This window comes from Boleophthalmus pectinirostris, unplaced genomic scaffold, assembly GCF_026225935.1.
Source record: "Boleophthalmus pectinirostris isolate CB_2022bp ecotype Guang Dong unplaced genomic scaffold, ASM2622593v1 HiC_scaffold_18, whole genome shotgun sequence".
Taxonomy (NCBI): domain Eukaryota; kingdom Metazoa; phylum Chordata; class Actinopteri; order Gobiiformes; family Gobiidae; genus Boleophthalmus; species Boleophthalmus pectinirostris.
The window spans coordinates 22,586,446-22,608,532 of record NW_026571133.1 but is presented as its reverse complement, the minus strand read 5'-3'; the positions used below and the strand labels follow the sequence as shown (position 1 = coordinate 22,608,532).

Sequence of the window (22,087 nt, the reverse complement as noted above, 5' to 3'; positions counted from 1 at the left end):
GGAGTAGGTCTGTCACAATAACAAATTTTGAAGCACAATGTATTGCTACAGAGAAATATAATACACAATAATATTTAAACTATTTTATGCCACTGATTAAGATTAAAATAAAGCAAGATAATTCTAGTGAATCATTTTCAAATAGACAGGATCATTAAAAAGCATGAGCTGCAACAAATAAATAGCAGAATTAACAAATAATTTGCCATAACAATATTCATTTCTCTACAGCTCAAATCTTATCGTATTTCAACAAAAATAACAAAACTCTCACCAATTTTGCAACAAAAATGTACCCACAATAAATATTCAGTACCAACTGAACAATAAATGGATTTAGTAATTATTGTGACAGTCCTACCAGGGAGTTATAGTGATAAAGTTTAATAAGCTTCACATATGGGCAGTGAGTGTCTTCAAACGAAAACATTTCAACATGAAATACAAATATTACCAAATAATAACTGTATGAAGTATGTGGGCAAAAGAAGCATGGTGCTGAGCGACACGTCCCACACAAACGGGGCGTGATGACAGGGACTGTGTGATGGATGGAAGAGGAACAAAGCCTCAATAACAATGAAACTGAATGCTGATGGATCTGATATTCTTTGTGACTAAAGGGATAAAAATCTATTTACATACATTTGTGGGCAACAGTAAACAGTGTACAGATGAAATATTTAAATGTCAACAACTCAGAATTAGTAAAAGGTACTTGACGTTTGGGGGTAAAACGCCATTTTTCTGTCCTGCGGTGTGACACACCTTTATAACAAAATCCCCAAACTATTTTCAAACACAAATCAGTTCTACACAACTGTTTTCACAAACACATTTTTTGTGTAATTCTTTAACAGTTTTAGACATTTTAACATGCCCTGTGGTGTGACTCTTCCTGTCACTCTACTGGACATTCACTACAAATTTGCCATGTCAAACAATTCTAAAAAATTACTTAACATGTCTGTAGTGCTAGTTGAATTCTAAAAAATGAAAAGATATTCTTTAAGTTAGGAGTTACAATTGTTTTTTAGAAAATACAGCTGTCACATGGCAGGACATCAAACAGGCACATGTTCAAAGTTTTTCCAAAAAAGTTGGATTTTACAAAAATAAGCAAATTATAATGATAAATTTGTTCTGTAGGTTAAACCCTTAGCCCAAAAGCTCTTCCTGGTGCATACATGTCAGATGAGCTCATTCTAGTTTTTGTGTAACTGTCTTTTTTAATCTCTGCTTCTAGATTACATCATTAAACTGGTTATATAAATAAATTTAAATATAAAGTTGTAATATTATTAAATAATGTTCACATGCTTTCCTTTACACCAGCACCTTTAAGAACTATCTGACCCAAGAGACTCATTGTAAAATGTATTTAAGAAAAGTTACAGTCACACCACAGGATATTTGAGTGTTTAGTTTGAAAATAGAAAGAAATTGAACACAACTATGTTCTAAAACTATGCAATTTATGGAATACATATTTGTGCAGAATTGAGGAAGAAAAATATTATTTAGAAAGTAATTTAAAGTGATAATACCGAAAATGGGCATCACGTCAAGTACCCACAATAAGATTTGTGTACTTACCAATTCCAGCTTGTCCCACAATCCATGACATTCGGATGAACAACATCACACCCCAGATGTTAAGCATACAGCGAACCTAAAATACAAAGATAGTTTATGAGAGGCCTAATCTAAGCGTTTCTCTCATTTTTCATAACACGTGTTACTGTCCTTTACATAATGCTGCTGATGCAAATGTTTAAAAACAAAGAAGAAAAAAGATATGATTAAACTCAAGAGGAAGAGAAGATTTTTAATGTCAAATAAAGTTGAATGAAGCAATCCAGAGCCATAAGAAGTTGTGATAAATTCATATCAGTAAGTGCTGACTCATATCTGAGGCAAATATGGGATTTCTTCATGTGGTTCTATAACCATCAGCGTCTCAGTCTCCTGTAATTCCCACTTACTTTACAAAATCCACAACCCAGTGTAATCAACACATGTATCTAAAGTAAACAGTGCCACACTTCTCAACTCAACTCTATTCACTCACCACACTGAAAAGTTTGCAGATAACACTAAGTATATATTGTTTTGAAGCCCAGGTCCACTCACCAGGACGCCCTTTATCCAGCCGAACTTGACCACCCCTTTGGACTCTGCAGCCTCCTTTGCAGCAGCCTCTTCAGCAGGAGTGAGCTCATCACCGTTGGCAAATCCATCCTCAAATGGCTCCTAAAACACAATATTTTTATTATTACTTTTTTGTATAGCTTTAATGAAGTATTTAAATAGTTTTATAACCACAAATACATTCAGTGTAATCACTTGTACTCTTATATTCTCTCCAATCTGCATAAACAGAATTGTGTGATGGCATTCAGGATGCATGTCCTGTCATTTAAAATACAGGAAGCCTCTCCCTGTGAACAGACAATGACGTGACGTTGGTGGCCTCTCCACCAAGCTGTACATAAAATGTTTATAGAGTTGTTAAAGAACTGCCCAGTTGTGCCACTACACAATCCAGCTCTGAAGAAGCCAGCATCCCGGAGGATGAAGGAACTGATATTATTCACTGACCTCACTCAACTGTTCTAAAGCCAATAGCAAAATTATGTTTTGGTCCTCAGACAACCAAATAGCTCTGTTCTTTTGAGATATTTTTGTTCAGATGTGCATTGTTAATACAGAACTGAGAAACAATTTAATAATTAGAACATCATAGATTATACAAAATTGACTCTTGTGAGCTTTAAGTCATGTTATAATGTTGTTACCTCAATAAAAAAAAACATTCCCGCAGGTTTGTTTCATTCATACGTGCTTAAGTAATCCTGGATTATTGGTCTGTCTATATGCTCTGTTCTCTGATGTCATGTAGTGGTAGCTAAAGTATATCGCTGCCTTTTTACATTTTGTTCAGTAGAGATTGGCAATCAGAATTTCAGCTATGTTTATGATGAGGAAACAACATTTAACTTAGATCAGAAATGGCATAATATGGGCTCTTTAAGGTTTAACTGCAAACACAATTTCTGCCCTCACATGTTGCTCATTTCCTCACTTTTGAGACACAATACTAGGCTTGGAATGATTCTGCTAAAGCGATATCAAGGGCATTTTATTGTAGCCCGTGTATCACAATGACACACAGCATTTCAAGCAAATGTAAGAACCTCTCGTGCTCTTGATAAGACAAGGGCAACACTGGCCCCATTTACAGAAAAAACTTGTAAGTAAAATGTCCATTTGCATGCATTTGATTGGCATGAATGACCTCTGAGGTATAGATTGCACAGACCATTGGTTGTATTTATAGGAGCGGAAACCAGTGTGGGACAGCGATGCACTGTGGTCTCCATGCCATTGATCAGGCCCACAGCATGTTTAGCCCTGGGCTTCCTCGTCATTGATGAAAACAAGTTAACATGAAACTGGACAGTTAACCAACTCAGAGCAAACCATTTACAATATATCAGGCAATTAAAAAAAAACAGTCCTACTTCAGCCATTTACTGTTCTGCTCTTGCACGTAATGTCAATAAAAGGTAAGATATGTTTTAGTTACCCGGCTGCAGAGTAATGTGAGGACAAAAGGAAACATGACCCACATGTGTATAAAGCTCTCTCAACAGACAGACCCTTTTACAATGACATTTAAATAGCTGCTCTAAATTATCAATGAGTGGCAGGGCTGGGCATGCAGAGTGGCCATGGCTCCACCTGAGCCATCTGTCACCGTATGTGCTCCTGATGACTCAGCATCTCTGCGGGATTACGTGTATGCCCTTATTACAGGCCCATCATTATTTCATCAAATTGTTTTGTATTTAGTGTCAATGTTTCAACCTGAACATTGTTCATGAACTTCAGGTTGATAACTTAACCACTGTTCATATTTATATTTTAGACAAAAAGAAATGTTGCAACTGTAATAATGAACAAAAATCTACTTTAATTTACATCTGTGGTGAAGAAAGCTGTGGAAGTACTGTTGATAACCACAGCCAGATGCTCAGGGAAAGTACATGGGAAGCTTGGTAGGGGACTTCAGGATGTAATTTCAGAGGGAACATAAACAGGTAGCGTGTGTGTTATTATAATCCTTTAGTGTGTCGTACAAAGATGAACAAATACGTTCACATACTATATCACATGACAATGGAAAACACAGGTTTGAAAGTCAAGATTTTGTCCAAGAGAGTACAGTTCACTAGGCATACAGCAGAGCATTTTGTCTGCTTTCCTCACAGTTGCCATAGGTAAGTATGTTACTAACTTTCTTTATTCAACTGTTTTTCATCTATTGTTCATCGAGAGGAACCCCCAAGGAGATATGGCCAGTCTCAGCATAAGAGTGAAGTCATAATATGGTAGCTCGGGGAAATGACGCACAAACTGCTAATGGCCTCCAGAAAAGAGCTGTCACAGGGGACTGAGCTGCCACAACAAAACTGACAATAGGCCATTATACACTCTTCACTGTTTTGGTCAGATTTTGTGGTAAAGCAGTACACAGCATGGTGAGACATGAGGCCTGTCATTTTATGTTCAAATTACACTCATCTCAAATTGACTGTACAGGTTGAAGCATGAAGATTTTAAACATGAGGATTATATTTGTGGTCTGAGACTACAGTTACTTATCAGAATAGTGTAGTGTGTCCAACATCCACAGAGGTTCTCAAACTCATGCAAATTGGTCATATTTGAGTGCTAGTGATTTATTTCACCTGCAGGAGAGGAATGCAGAGTTACTGGTTTGAACAAAAAACATGTTTTAGACAAAACTAAACCAAACAACTCCAAGAGCTCCTGACATTGAGAGTAATGAATATCTTCATTCATAAAGCAAATCTTTTAGTCAATAGATTTACTGGTTGGACGCAGGGAAAATCAAAATGGGTGCTACTTTACAGTATTTAATGTGTCTTAGCCTGTGGCAAATAGCCTTGCTCTGCCCTGCACAGTTTATCTACTGTCTAGGTAAAACGTGGCTGTGAAACTGAGTTGCCCTCAAGAAAAGCATGTGGTGCAAAAGTGACACAGGATGACTTAACCAACATCATCTACATGGCTGAAGCCACACAAAGGGCGACTTTACTCAACAATGGCAGAGCATCGAGAGCTTAGCACGCCAGTGCAAACTGTACCATGATGACTCTCCACAAGGCTCACTGCAAAAGCTCTGAAGGGTTCCCCTGATGGCCCAGAGTTGCTGTAACCAGGAGCTGCTTTATCAAATAGTTCTATTATGATCAAATGAATGTTGAATGCATTTATCTACAAACAATCAGGCATGGCCCAAAAGTTATTATTCAGTTATAACTAAAGCTCTGCTTTACCAGTGCCAGATAACCTTCACATTAACAACCTTAACTACAGGCATGCAGCAAAAGCCTGCACATGACTCTGATCAGTTACATAAGCTGCGTGTTGTCTCAACTTTGCCTCAACTTACTAGTCCAACTGCATTTGGACACAGCAAGTGAAAAACTAACAAAACTGCGGTCAACAATGCAATGTTACATAGAGCTTATCTTTACTGATCTATTTATTGCCCTTTATTGCTTGCCAGGATAGTCCCACTGAGATTAGTAATCTCAGCCTGGCCCAGAGGACAAGGTTTTAGTTGTATTGTGTATAGTCAGACATTTCCATGTCCTCCAATAATGTATTTATCAGGGAAAGGGACTTTTGCCAAAAATGTATTTAAAATACATTTTAAAAAGCTACTTATTCCATCATTTTATCATTAGGTTCAACATGAAACCATTTAGTTTCATTTGTTGACAAAAGTTTTCAAGCGCAAAATGCCTGACCTTAATCTAAAAGCACTGGACAATGGATTGTTTGGGGTGAAGTTAGTGGATCACATGTGTGTACTGAGTGTGTACAGTTGTTTAAATGTGCTGTGGTCACTCTGATCTGAAGCAGACAGTTCCATGACGACAAACAACTTCCTCAGATATTTCTGAGCACTATATGGATAATGTGTCTGTTGCACATATGCACTCCATACATCCGTTTACGTCAAACTGGTAGCACTTTACTTAAATATTCAAGTTAACATCTGGAAAATGACACAATGAGATGCTGTGAGATACTGTAACTAGGTGTTACTAGCAACATTACAGTGTTAAAGAAAGACCAAAAATGTATTTTCTGATTACCTTCAGAGTAACTATTTATATCTTATATCCTGATATATAGAAAACATAGGCTTTTAAAAAAAAAAAAAAAAAAAAAAAAAGGAACATTATAGTTTGTCCCCACTTCTCTCACTCTAATGTTGCACCGTCACAGATAAACAACTGTCTTGGACAGCCATAGGCACTTGATTCTGAATGGTTCTCTTTGGGTACCATCCTGGATCTAGCAGAAAAAAAGTCTGGTACAGGCCCTTAAAATAAACCACTGAGTTCATTATGACTTCTGAATTTACAAAGAAAATACGAGTTTTACAGAGCAACAAAGTTAGTGAATGCAAAGAGCGCTTTCGTCACCTCTTCGACACTTGAACAATAACGTGACACAAAAGGACAAGAGGATTCACTGAAGTGTGTAGTCTCTACAGGGAGAGTCTCATACACTGAAAGGATAATGAGGTTAGTGATGGAGGCTTTTTGGAAACAATGGAAAGATCAGTCTGAGATGTTGGTGCAGCGACATCTGATCACTTCTGATACAAGCAAAAGATAGAAATAGAAATCTGAGAGATTGGTATCTGGAGAGTTGAAAATGCTTACCACTGCAATGTAAATGAATACACAGGACACTGTGTGCCAGTGAATAATATATAACAAAGTTATACTTGGGATTTGCTCAGGGATGTTCAGTCAGCACAACTGTCTATCCCAGCGCCTGCTGTACTAGAGACGCACTCGTGCTGCGACTCTTGGGCCGTGCCGTGCTCGGGCGCTGTTACCTGTGGTTCTGTAGCCCGGGTTCACACCTGCACGGCCGATGGCGTCATCACACGGCGCAGTTTGTTGCAAACAAAACAAACAGCGTTGCTGCGCAGCAGAGCTGGCACTATTGGTGGAGAGGGTCCGTCCAATGGCATAAAGTGTCTACTGAGCGGTGGGAGCGATGTTGCGGTGTGCGCTTCATGGTGGGTTTGTGGATGTGATGGCGGTGCGGGGGAGTGGGGGCAGCCGGGGGAGAGAGGCTGTTGGGCTTCTGTCATCTTGTTTTTATTTTGTAAGATTTTGTATTATTTGGATTTCATAGACGAGTCTAAATGTTTCAAATATAATGCACAGGCTTCCATATAATATCAAATATACAAGCTCTAGATTGTGCAGAGTTTAGTCTCAGGGTCTGATCTGGTTCTGGTCTGGTTCCTGTTTTGTCCAAGTTCATTAAGTATAAGTTACACATTCCAAGACCAGACTAAAAAGTAAAGATTTTCAACAGTGATGAAGAATGGTTAAAAAAGTTAATAATAAAATTAAAGTTTTGAACATTTGATTTTTCATACTAAGTTCAGCCCAAATACTACACATTGAAATCAGTACAATCTGATCTCCCCACACATCCTGGATCTTATTCTTTAATCTTAGTTCATTTTATAATGTTTAATAGAAGCATCGGATCGGGACTCAAAATCAAAGGACTTGGACTCGGGGGCAAAAAATGTGATCGGGACATCCCTACATTTTACTATACTGGTTTCAAACATTCATTGTACATTTCATTCATATTATGTTCTTTTAATTATGACAAAACTTTTATAGATTCAAAAAAGAAAAAGTAATTTTGTTCTAGTACAGTCCCTGACAAAAGTCTTGTCGCTTATCCATTTTGTAGAAACAAAAGCTTATAACCTGACTTTAAATTAATCGATTGGTTTTAGAAATGTCTCATATGAAAGCTAAAACCCTCCCAAATTATGCTCAATAAACTAAAATAAATTTGCTTCACTGAAAAAAGATTGATCATTTAATGAACACAGAAAGGTCAGATTTTGGCAAGACAAAAGTTTTGTCGCCTACAGAAAATTGAACAAATAATTTACTTCAAATACAAAAATATGTTGCATAACATCAGTGAATTAAGTAGTGGTGCTGTGAGATCCATATTTAATATCTTGTATGACTTCCATGAGCTTGAAGGACGCATCCATGCGGTTCCACAATGATTCATACAGTTTGTTGATGAAGTCATCAGGAATAGCAAAGAAAGCATCTTACATGCCTCCCAGAGTTCATCAAGATTCTTTGGTTTTGCCTTCCATGCTTCCTCTTTCATTCTACCCCAGACATGCTCAATGATGTTCATGTCTGGTGACTGGGCTGGCCAGTCCTGGAGCACCTTGATCTTCTTCGCCTTGAGAAACTTTGATGTTGAGATAGAAGTATGCGATGGAGCACCATCCTGCTGCAAAATTTAACCCCTTTTATGGTTGGGAATGTAAGAGGTAGCTAATACTTCTTGATATTTTAGGTTATTGATATTGCCTTCCACCCTGCAAATGTCTCACACAGCCCCATACTGGATGTAACCCCAGACCATGATTTTTCCACCACCAAACTTAACTGTTTTCTGGGTGAATGTTGGATCCATGTAGGCTCCAGTAGGTCTCCTGCAATATTTGTGGCAGCTGTGATGTAATTCAACCGAGGATTCATCTGAGAAATCCACCTTCTGCCACTTTTCCAGTGTCCATCCTTTTAGCAGGCTGTGGGCCTTGGCAAATGCCACACAGTTTTTTAATTGCCTTTTGTTTAGTGCTGGTTTCTGTGCACTGATTCGACCATAGAGGCCATTTCGAAACAGAATTCTACAAACTGTTCTGGTTGACACAGGGACTTGAGGTGACCAGGCCTGGTGGAGCTCTGCTGCAGTGGAAAAGGAGCTGGCCGTGGATTTTCGAATCAACAAACGGTCCTCCCGAGCAGTTGTCCTGCGGCGTCTGCCGGACCTGGGCTTGTCAAAAACATCTCCAGTCATTTCAGATCTTTTTATTATTCTTTGTAGTTGATGCTGAGACACATTGAAGGTGTCAGCCACCTCAGCAGTGGATCTGGTCTTCAGCCTCTTGATAATTAATGCTTTGGTCTCAGGGTGGCTCTTAGGCATGTTGTCAGAGGTCAAGTTGCAGTTGATGTGAAGGTCTGGTGTGCTGGGGTTCTTTTTATACACAACCACTAATTGACTGATCAGTAACTGATCACAGGTGAGGCTGTAATCTAGGATTGGGTGCATCATATGACAAGGCGACAAGACTTTTGTCTTGCCAAAATCTGACCTTTCTGTGTTCATTAAATGATCAATCTTTTTTCAGTGAAGCAAATTTTTTTATTATATTGAGCATAATTTGGGAGGGTTTTAGCTTTCATATGAGACATTTCTAAAACCAATCGATTAATTTAAAGTCAAGTTATAAGCTTTTGTTTCTACAAAATGGATAAGCGACAAGACTTTTGTCAGGGACTGTACAAAGGGAAGCTAGGAGCAGATTTAAGTGAGGCTTTACTTAAGAAAAATCAGAATGAATCTGGGACAACTAGGAGACCTCCGTATGATGTAAAATGTTGAGATGGCCTTCACATGCAGGATTACAAATGGAATAAAGGACTGTACATGTGGTAGTTAGGTCAGTCGAAGCACTGCGGTGACATCAATAGTTATGAACATTACTGTAGGCCTTGGCTTTTCCTGTCTTTTGATCTTTTAGGTCTTGTTGGTGACCCTTGCACCAAGGGGCAGCTGGTATCATGTGAGTGCGATGTCAATATTAGTTCCTCATACCGTGACAGAGCCCTAAAGGCAAAGTATGCGTGTGCTCCAGAGTGCTGAGCTTAGTAGAGTGCCCAATGCACATCTGATAGAGAGGACTTCATTGTGGGCCACAGGAAACCTCATTATGAAGGTCATGTATGTTTTGGATTGTTTTGGCTGGGAAAAAAATCAAGTTCATATAGAAAACAAGAGGAGTTATGCTGAGGCCTGCATACTTGTGAGATTTACTGTGCTTGGGCTCACATTTGGTATAAATCAAATGCCTGAGAGCCACAGTTTGGACACATTTTCCAGTCCATTTTTCTTTTGCCTCTCTAAACCAAACAAACTGTTTCATGTGCAACAATGTTTAAAAGATAATCTGATTTTTGGGAGAGTGTTATTCAGTAAAATAGGGGAATGAAAAAGCAGCCACCTACATTCTATTGTAAATGAATCGATTACTAAAAATATTTAGTATCTAAAAAAGAATTACAAATATAAGTCATCTGGATAAAGATGTTGGAAAATTAAATGTAAAAAACAAAAGGTCTAAAATCCAGATCACAGCAAGACAGCACCAAAGATTAAACATCGCAGGGTATATTGATAATTAAACAACTTCAACATTGTTTTAACTCCCTGGGTTGAAAATTAGTTTACAACAAAGCCAGTGGTCTGTCTGATGCTTCAGAGTCTATATAAAAATGAGTGGTTGGCATGTTAGCATGTCCCCGAGTTCTCAGATGTCAGGGCTGGGCCTCCAGTAGCATTATGTAGGCTGAACAGAAACATGTATCTCATGATTTTAGGTTACACTTTAAATTTCTGCCCAAAGGGCCTGTACCTGACTCATTTCTTTTTGTTCAGAAAAAAAAATACTCTACTCTATGCAGTTAAAGCATAAATATACTATATATACACTTAAAGTATAAAAGCAGCTACTGGTGAATAAAAAAAGACTAGATGATATGGCCAATATGATTTAAAAGGTATATTGATTGATGGAAACCATAAGGAAGCGACTACCCAGGACAAAGGACTTCATCATCGAGAGCCATGTGGAGGCAACTGCCTGTGAGCTCCGACTATCCCAGACAGTATTTTCTGTCAAAGTCAACGTGTCAGAAATCCAAAATCTAATACAGGCCCTTTAATTAGTACTTTAAACGACAAAAATACCCATTAGGGGATTAAATTTTAGTATCCCCCATTCCATAAAAAAAAAAATTAAATCATGGTAGCTTCACTACAAATAACTGCCTTTTGGCTTCTACAAAATAGCAACGACAACAAGAAGCCATGCTCAGAAGTAAAAACCCATTTCCCGTTTTAACTTTCAAGCAATCTACGGAAAGCAGATGTGTACATCATTTTCCTGTGCAATGTGTCACCGTACTTCCTGTCTATGTTCTAAACAACACACTGTGGATCACTGAGCTTTAGATAAGAGTAAATGATGTAGATAATACGGGGAATACAGAACCTCCCCTTTACTGTACCTCACACGTCATGAGTATTTGGTCTTAGGGGGCAGGTCTATGGCTGCTATTTCTGACAGCAAGCTCAGAGTGACGCACTGAGATGTTAAGGGCACATGAAAGCAGACCTCAGCTGACCAAAAGTACATAAAGCAGGGTGAGCACAGTGTCAGACTGTCAGGGGTGTGTGCTCCACCACATCTGTAAGACCATCCATGTCCACACAAAATGACTGCATCTTCCATCAGCCCAGGGCATCCTGTTTCAGAGCACAACCTTAAGGGTAGCAGACAAAGATGTGAGAGGAGCAGTGTGGAAACTCTGGGGGAGGGAGCAATCTGTACAAGAAAAAAAAAACCTCTCACAGAGGTGGCATTGTACAGCTCACCTCGAAACAGCTCCCAGACGCAAGTAAAATGTTTTGCCAGTACATGCTGCCTAGTTGTGAGTCAATTTTGCCTGTTTATAAGAAGTATTAAGATGTTAACTGTAAATTAGACCAAATGGGATATAAGAGTTTTCTGGTGAAATGACGCAACACTTTCTATGACCCCCAAGGGCTGTACTATGAAGAGTTAGCAAGGTAACTTCAGAGTTAACCCTGGTTTAGCGGTACTACGGTGCTACAAAGTTGGATCAATGGACTACTCTATCTGGTTCAGCTTTGTAGTAGAGAGCTATTTTGAGTGATCATTAATCAATTTAATGCGTGTTTAAATTAACCAAACTCAATTTGGACCAAAGGAATCTCAAAAAGGACTATACAACTGATACAGTTATTATGGGCATTCTTTGGCAATAGCCTATAAGTAAACCTGTCACAATAACACATTCTGAAGCACAATTTATTGGTGCAAAGATGATACTGAAACTACTTTATGCCGCTGACACAATAACAATAAAACAGGACAACCCCAGTAAACCTATTTTTAAATAGACAGTATCATTAAAAGGACTGTAACAAATAAATGGCAGAATGAACCAATAATTAGCCAGAGAAGATACTTATTCAATCCTCTACAGCTCAAAAATGGCAGAAAATTGCTAAAGTTTTACAAACAAATTAGATACTGAGCCCAAAGTATATTATTCCAGCTTTCATATATTGAGACATTGTAATAGAAGGAGAAGAAGCTTTAACATCAGATTAAGCTCAAAGTTAATCACATTGTAACAACTCCCACCAAATCTGCACATAACTCCTAGTATTCATGGCAACAGGTGGCAGGGAGGGGGTTTACAGCATTACAAACCCACTTCACTCAGAGACGCTCACTTACTAAACAGACACTGAAGCGCCAGTATCACCACACAAACATTACATATGATTAGATCAGCTGGGGTGTGACAGTGGTCTATTTGATCTGAACTTTTTACTCATTGCTGGATGCTGGAGTAACACTGTGGGTGGCATCAATACTAAAGCGCTGCACCATTCTGCTTGGTTACTCTGCAATGAATAAACTGCCATGTCACTACTCCCCTTCTGGCCGTTTGAACCTACAGCAGTCTGTGTTGCTTGTCTGTATGGCCCCATACAATAAGACAATAAGACATTCCAGAGTGTCTCTGTCGGTTACCTCTCATCAAACACTGTCTATTGTGTTCATCCACAGGGTGTCCTCATCTTTACTGGCACCCACTTTCTCTCTGTAAGTTGAACTGCCCCAACATTGCACTGAATGACTCATTGATTGCTTTGAACAAATCAATTAGTACAGTGGAATTTCCATTCAGTGCTTTAAATCCTCTTCAGTGTCCGCCCTCTACAGTCAGGTCACCATGACCTTCAAGGTAGGATAAACTCTAGTGAAATTTAAAGTCCAAACTCCATTTTAGAAATACTGAGCCAAACAATACTGCCTCTGTGGATGAGATGTGGATGAGAGCCAGCAGGAGCCAATTAAAAGTCATTGTCACTAATCAGCTCATCTTGTCACTCTGCAGCAGTAATATTGGGGTGAAGAGAAATGCGTACATCTCCTAATATTGTACAGACCTAGGGCATTTGAACCTGCTGGACTCTAGACCACAGAGGAGGGCCACTGTTACATAACCAGAACAGCCTTTCATCACAAAGTACTTGACAGCAGGATGTGGAACAGCTTCTCAGATCCATCTCAGATTAACAAACTCAAGCGATGAATATTTTTCACTGTTGCCCTCTAACTACAGCAGTTCCAACTAGGCTTGTCATGATAATTACTACACTGACTAATGTCCGATATATGTTAGATGGAACAATAATTCATCTTTTGTTATTTTTCTATGTTACAATAGGATTTGAGCTGCATAGGGCTGATTTTCTATGATTCATTATAGATACAGAATAAATACTAGTGTTTCATTATGCCTTTTGTTTATTTCAGTTTGTGTTTTAAACCATATTTTACATTTCAGAATAGTTTTCTGTGATAATTCTACTTTAGGGTTATTTTGTCAGTGCTATAATTTTGTTTTATCTTTTATCGGTTATATATTCTTCAGCAATATATCATACTTCAAAATGTGTTATTGTGACAGGCCTAGCACCAGCCATAGCATCCTCTTCCCCCTATCCAGCCTGGGTGTCCATACAAAACAAACAAGCAGTGGACCTAACAAGTCAACACAATTTCAGTATCATCTTTTTCTCACCAGTGAGCTTGGACTGCAAGCTCACTTACGGTTTGTTAGGAAAGTGTGTACATCCAAAACAAACAACCTTAGGAACAGCACAGTTAAGTGTGTGGCTGACATTTTACTGTTGCACCAACAAACATGCATTATTGTTTGTAACTGTATTTCCTGCACATATATTGACTGACTAAATGCACAGCATGGAAGGTATTGCTTGGAGGCAATTGCTTCACATTGAGGCACTAAGAGCATAAAGTGAATCTGAAAAGAACATGCTTTACTCATCATTTCTCTAATGAATGCATGTGGTAACTATTTAAGAAGCAAAACAGGACTATTTTAAATGTACAATATCTGGGTACGGTTGAAAAGCCTGCCGAGACCTGAAAATGCCTTGGGGTCAAGAGAATAACTTAACCATCGAAACCTGTTATGTATCTTAAATACCCTATGACTAAACATCTTGCATGCCTCTACTGATAAGAATACGTCAACCTATTTGTGAACAGCATCATTTAGAAAGTGTGAACTAGAGAAGCTTGCCAGTTTGGTTAACAAGTGTGTCCACCAAAACCTTGACCTGTTTCTATGTGTTGTCATGACATGTGCAACCTAAAAGCATGTGTTTTTATAATGAGGATGAAGTAATGGGGTCAAGGACTTTAAATGTAATATCAAGCAGCACTACAGATTAAAATCCATATTTTAGAAATTTGCTATCAACTTAAACTGTCCATCACAGGCACTCTGAGTTTATCCTTGACATTACATTTGCACATGCTACCGTCACGTAACCGAGTTTCACTTAAGAGTTGACAGCAGGACCCAAGCACTGTAACTGAAGCGGTAGCTCACTAGCAGGTTTGTTGACTTGACTTGTTAAGGGAGAATACAAAAGCATGAACATGCCACATGCTCTTAATCAAATGGTATTATGACTTGGTAAACAGTTTTATCACTGTGTTTGATATTTTGCTAAGCACGTACTTTTGCAAAAGAAAATGCTACTACTCGACATCAAAAGTAAAGCTCCGTAGAAAGGCCAGCAGCAACATTTATTCAGCAAAGGTTTTATGAAGTCACTGGAGAGGAGCTGTGCGCTTAGGTTGTTCCTTGTGTTCACGTGTGTTTCGGCACATTCCCGGGACCAGACTAGAGGCTGCAGCATGGACTGAGGCTGGATGTCACACCGCGGCTTTAAACGGCTCTAACCTTCACTGCTCCACGTGCGTCTGTTTAACGCCCTTACCAAACACTCACGCAGTCCTCACTTCCATTTATGGGGCTTACCTTGTCCAGCTCGTCATGTAGCTCGGATAGGGTGGGTCGGATCAGCTTCTCCCCGAGGGGCGCTGCCGTCTGTCGGTAGAAGTCGATGTTTGGAACTGCGTCGATAGTGTTGTGGCCGAAAGTCCTCAGGTAATAGGTGTTAGTGTGGGTGTCGTAGTGGTAGTGATGCTGTCCACCGGTGGATGAGTGCAGGCTTGTCTCGCTCATCACCGTGTCCCCATTTTGGACCCCATCACCCTCGGGAGAGGCCGCCCCGCTGGCCCCACTCGGGTCCGCGAAGTTTACCACCCGAAAGCGGCCTTTGGCTTCCTCTCCCACGGGCCCCGAATCAGTTTCGGCGAGACCCCCAGCACTGGCCTTATCGCTGGATGGGACGGTACTAGTATCTGAGCTCGGAGATTTTTCCTCTGTTGCTCCAGCTGCCTCTGCCACAAGATCCACTTGAAATCGGCTCTGGCTGGGTGTTGGACCAGCGGGCTTCGGCCCCGCATCAGGGGCTAGTAAATCCCCCTCAGTCGTGGAGGGAGGCGTGGAGGATGGTGCTGACATGGCACACCGAGTGCGCGTAAAAACCGTATAATAAAGGCGTTATGGCGGCTATCTAGAGGAGGAAGATCTAAACGTCGCACCAACCAGCTTCCTATTTCCAGTCAAGACGGTGCTGTGCTTGAACATAAAAGAGCGGCAACTATGGCACGCTAGCTGCCACGGAGCATGAGGCTGTAGAGGCAGGAAAGTTTCGATCACTCTCGTCTTTGTTTCCGCTTAACGCGGGAGTCGGTCCTAAAGTCCCCGCTAACAGCTGGTGGTTGCGCTCTGCTGGACCGCTGTCTGCTGGACCGCTGTCGGCTGTGCTCTGGTGTAGATCAGGGCGGGATGCTGTTGTCGACCTTGCGGCAGCTCCTCCTAGACTCCCCGAACTGCCCTCGCCGCTATTATACACACTGCAGTCGGCATCACTGTAGGGTGGGCGCCCACTGAGGGGAGTATCGCGAGATGCCAACGATCCCGTCCCTTTATACAAAGGGTTGAAGTGTCGCGAGAAGACATCACAATCCCTAAACATTGGGCGTGACGTTATCAGTTTCCATAAAGGGAAGGGGTTTGTGGGAGGGAGCGAAACTCCACGAGCGAGCTGTAGGAGTCTACTACCAGCGCGTGCACGATCTGTGTGATGCTGCACGTGTTGTAATTTTTCAAATACTGACATCACACTTTATGTTGAACCTGTGCACCTATATTCTCTGTTTATCACCTAATAATTGTGAAACATGTCATGTTTTTCGCAAGCAACATTGGCAGCATGTTAGTATAGCCTACAAACTTGAATAACAGATCCCAAATGCACATTAGAGCTCCCATAAAGACTGTAGGGGAGACATGACATGGTAAAAAGCAGGAACGGGCAGGGTTAGCCAAATCCTTCTTAGCTAAGCAGAACCCTGTTTTAGAAATGGGCTTTTCGTGGGTAGCACATATTCACATAATGTAAAAGTATTATGTATCATTGTTAAGCTAGTCATTCTTCTACCTGTATTTGAAGTACAATTTCAGATGCAAAAACAAAAACCATGCAAACAGAAATAAAATCAGCAGCAAAACTTAATGACGCCTATGTGGTCATACTTTCAGCAATGCAGACATTGTTAAGCATATAAAATCCATTATAAATTGCCTGATTTGCTGCCATGTTGACCTATTGATCTCTCTATTGACCTTTGCATAGTGTAGATTAAGACTACATCAGCTCCACTTAAAGCCAACGGTTCAGTCAGTTCGACTACATTAATGGAGCAAATTAACCAAAATGCATACACATCTGTTGGAACATGATACCAAAGAAAGTGGCATTATCCATATAAGAGACAATTTATTTTAATTAGAGTCACCTTCACAACCTGACACAATAATGCTGGTGAAAGAAGATCCCTTATTGTTTTCAATAACAAATTAGATGTAATGCATGCTGAAGTGAGCTTTTAGCACTAACAACTGCTTTTGTCTTGGGATAGAAGCTTTTGCCCTCTAAACAACATGTGCTCCAAAGTGTTCTTATGTATTTGTGACTCTCAGCTGTTGTGTAAATATCTGATGATGTCATATATAATAATGGTGACAGCTGCTACAAAGAGAGCACAGAGCAGAACAGTGGAAATACAGTATTCAGATCATTTTGCTGTTATACATACAGGGTTTAGTGTATAGATTTAGGTGTACATTTTCTCCAAAAGGTTAATTCTGAAAAAATGTTTGTCCTTTCAACTTGCACTAGTCCACATAGTATCATGTTTCCCCTTACATTTTTTAAGCTGTTACACTATATCATTTTGTCAATGCTTCTTTTGGTTTGACAGAACTGAACATAAAAGTTTAGTGTAATTATATTTTTTCCCTAACCAATAATATACATTTGACAGTCAAGCAATAAAAATGGAAAAGTTACATACATTCAGAAGGTGTAAGTTGGTAGTGCCTCACAACAATTTAGTATCTAAATAATTGTGTGTTTGTGTGTCGACAAACTTCTTTTGTTTGGTTAGGCAGCTCTTTTGTTGTTGCAGGGAGGAGGGTCAGAGCTGTAGATCTTCACGCATAATGTTTATCCCTCACCTGTCAAGATTCTTTAGGGCCACTTCAAATGAAACTCAAGACCTGAATGTTTCATCTGAGAAGAAGTCTATCATTTTAACATAATCAGAAAGAAACACAAAAGCTCATTGGTGCATGTTTGGATGGATTGTAAAGAACCAATATATTTATGTGCAATCAATTTAAACCGGTCCAGATGATATTTAGGGTGCGAGTAACACTGTACTGGACCAGACCAAACAAAAAGAACAGAATAAAACTAGACTCAAAGCAGTGCCAAAGAAGTGCACATTATGTACTTTAGTATATTACTGATTGATTACATTATTTGCTTTGTTTTGAAAATGTACTGTAAATCATATATGCAGTGCTTACTTAAATCTGACCACTTTAATTATACTTTACTAATGCATTCATGATTTCAGTGACTCCACCCACTCAGAAGAGCCACAGATCCCTGTCAGTGGAGTTACTGCACCTTGAGCCAGGGTCAGGAGTTGCGGTCTTCCTGGTTGTAGCTGTACAGTGAGGTGCCGTGCTGATAATCACATTGTGACAGGCCCGGCCGTATCTGTTGTCAGCAGTGTAGAAGGTCAGACCCCCCAGACAGTTGGTCCTCCTCATTAGCTGCAAGAGCGCTAATCCAGTTAATGCTATGCTCGGTGCAGCAGGCGATCATTACTGCAGTTAACTCCCTCTCTCCTACTGCAGGGTGCACAGATTAAATATCAAATATAATTTCACCACATAACCAAGTCACTAAAATCCCTTATTCAATCGAATGGTCAGAGGCAAAACCCATGATAAACCTTGCTCTCTGAATCATCTCACATACCGGGCATTGATCTACACAATGTGGTCAATAATGCACATGGGAATTGATTTGATGCCAAAGGGAAACTTTTCATTGTTAGAAAAAACACTGACGTTCAAAAAGAGATACAGAGCAAACAGTATAAATACTCTAGGTGTAAATAAGTGATACTCTCTTGCTGATGTCTTCAACATTACCTTGGGGATGTGAGGCTAACTCTCAAGTTAGACTTTAATTAGATTTTTAGTTTAGCTTAGCACATAAAAATCTGATTTAGAGCGGGTGAGCTGGTTTGTGCTCTTAAACAAATTCCTCTCACATAACATTATAGTTACATGCCAACTAGCATTAGCAAACAGTTTTTCAGTTAGTGACGCTCACCTTTTTTGTTCAAAATCGAACACCTAAACGGGATCATGAATGCTTGGCCTAATCAGGCTCCTCAAAATGTGTTGTATAATGCATTATATATTTTTTTCCTGAGTTTTCAGATGATCTTAAAACCCTAACCCAATGCTGACCATGGTAACTGATCAACATTCAACCTATACACATACATGTAGAACACCACCAGCATGATGTCACTATAAAGTATCAATTATCATTTTAGCAGTGGAGGCATTACCAAATTTATAGGACAAAGGTAATTTTGTGAAGATTTATTTGAGTGAAAGAGAGAGACAAGAGGAATCAGATAATCTATGGCTCTACAGGGAACTCACCTGACCCTAATGAGTTGAGAAGATCTGCATGACCCGAGTGAACTGTAAACAAAGGAATAACTGTCCACATCCATAGTACCCAGACAATGCACATTTGTTACCCTTAAGAGAAGAATCACGTTTTGAGGTCATTATGTCCAATAGGCCTTCTCCTCTTATCACAGTCAAGTGAAGAAGACCCCGGGTCTCTATGTTAGATCAATCACTTTTAATTACACCAATGTGAATTTCCTGTCACTGTACAACAAGGAGGCAGGGATTCAAATTATTTTAAAAAAGTGACCCACATGAAACAGCACACCAGTCCTAATCATAATGTAACAATTAAATAACTCAACAACGGACATTATGTTTAAAATATATAAAATTGTTGCAAGATTAACTCAGTAATAATGTAAAGCTTTATTGGTTAAACCATAAACCTGCTCTTCTAGTTTCACTAAATACTTTTTATAAATTTTTGTTATCTGTAAGGGACTTGATATATTTACAGTTCTAAGCCCAATTAATGCTAAATGATGCTATTACCATGTCATATTTACATTCAACTGTGCAATGAGAAGGAACTGATTTATCATTAAATAACATAACTATGACCTGTTCTAATATTACTCACATATATTGACACATGTGTAAGAGTGTGTAACCAATGACATGGTCATGTAAAAAGTGAGGCACGACTCGAAGGTGACAGATAATGTGTCAAAAGTATGTCTGTTGCTGCATACATGTCACACCAATGCTTATCTGGACAAACAGCAACTGACTCCAGGAACTAAATTTGAACAAAAACAAACCAAAAACCTATCGTGCTACAAGTCTGGAAGTCTATCTACGAACCTGTTGTTACTAACTTGCCTTGAATTAAATGTTTATTTCCATCTGCAACATAATAACATAATGAAACCATTATGTTAGACCAAGTGTCTCCAGTGGAAGCTGAGAAGACTGATGATAGCAGAAATAACCCGGGCTGGAACCAGAGGTTGCACACAGTGTGACCTGCTGCCACCCATGACTGTCACTTACTCATCAACATTACAGTGAATGGTTTCATTAAGTTAGCACAGAACACTACTGGCATAGTGGTACAAACAAGATTTGCATAACCTGATAAAGACAAATTATTTTATTAATATTAATAACTAATGAAAATATAAGGATAGATATGGGAAACTATACCATGGACTTGTTTGTATCATTTTGTACAATGACAAGGTGTTGAGTACAAACACAGTATTGCCTCAACTTAGATTTGTGCTGGTACTCAAGCATTTATTTACCATCAGAGGAGTTTATTATGTCTACAAATGTGGTATTTCAGTCAGAGAGGCTGTATGACTTTGACAGTGCGTAACTTTAACCTAGTCTTCAACAAAATGACTGGTGCAGCTCTGATAGAAGTGCATACATTTACTAGAGGAACAGTCACTGCAGCAGGGGAATCACTGAAGATTAATTAACAGATTCTGACCCATTTTGTACAGTATATACTGCCAAACAGAGAAATTCAGTTGACATAGCAAACAACTGATTAGTTGTTTTCACACGCTCACTGAAATCTATTGATGGCGACATCTTAATGTTATTTGCAGTACACAGGGCTTATTACAGAGTAGCAAAACCGTTGTTCATCAGGACCTGGTGAGCCCACCAAGAGAAAGTGCTCTTTGTGGCTCCAGTAGCTGCTATTTTGAGGAGAGAAGCTTCAAGCCACTAAAAAGTCTCAAGTATCACCTCACAAGAAATCCCAGAGCTGTCAGAGCTAGAAAGCTCACATTTCCACAATGACAACTAGTCACTAGTATAGATAGCAGATATATGTGTCTCATGGCAAAAGCAGCATTACCAAAGTGTGTGGTCAAGAACCATCAGTAACAAAGATGGCAGTTTGTTTCCTAGACACCAAAGTGCCATACCGCTGATTACTAATAACTCAAAAGTGCAAAGCATGTGACAAAGAAAAAGACATTTGGTGTTAGTGATGGCATAGCAGTGATGAAAGCGGGCAGGGTCCCTCCGTCAGTGGAAAGTTTTGGATGCCCACAGACTCTTTTGACTTGTTGTGAGGTGACACACATGAGAGCGGAGCCCTCATTTACACTGGTGCTGGTGCAAAGGATCAACCATCAAACACACTAAACATTATGGATGTCAATATTGATGCTGTAAAAATGGCACAGCTAGGGCGTGTTTCTGAAGGTGAAAGAAAAGACTGATACAAAAAAATACTGACAGTAAAACAAAAGGTCATATGTCAGGCACTGTGGGACAGATTCACACATTTTCGTTTACAACATATTATTTTATACCATGAATTTAGCCAAGTCCAGAACACCAAAAGCATTATTTTCTAGGCCTATAGCTTCATGAACAATTGTTTTTATATTAAAATATTTAATAAAGCAATTCTGTTTAGAGTAAACTTATTCACATACGGATGTACAATTACACTTCCTCCTTATGGGAGGAGCTTACATGACAACTTACAATCTAAATCTTGTTGCGCCCTCTTGTGGTTTGAATTATTTATTTATTTATTTAACAAAAGAAACGTTTTTAAAAACCCTACAAGCTATAAGAGAAATCACTGAAGTTATCAAATTTTAAAGAAGGCATCTAATTTTATTCGTTCCCGAGCTTGAGGTGTGTCCTTTGAAAGAGACTTACGTCTCAAATGATTGTATCAAAGGAAGGTCCAACTGGGATTTTCATCCATCTCCTCTGGGGGATAGTAAAACAGGCCTAATTAACACAAAAGCTACTTAAATGAACATTGTGGATTAATAGTTTCCATGGGTTCTATAACGCAAATGTAGGCTTTT

The 22,087-nt window shown here is 39.3% G+C and overlaps 1 protein-coding gene across 1 annotated transcript in view; it reads right to left on the bottom strand.

Moving 5' to 3' along the window:
* The window catches only part of slc12a2 (solute carrier family 12 member 2), a 31,140-nt gene extending 15,016 nt beyond the window's left edge, over positions 1-16,124 (bottom strand). The window contains exons 1-3 of the mRNA XM_055153361.1: positions 15,138-16,124; positions 2,134-2,253; positions 1,597-1,672 (exon numbers count right to left, since the gene is read on the bottom strand). Coding sequence (XP_055009336.1) covers positions 1,597-1,672; positions 2,134-2,253; positions 15,138-15,686 — 745 coding nt within the window. The 5' untranslated portion in view covers positions 15,687-16,124. The remainder of the gene's footprint in view (positions 1-1,596; positions 1,673-2,133; positions 2,254-15,137) is intronic.
* Positions 16,125-22,087: the final 5,963 nt, after the last annotated feature.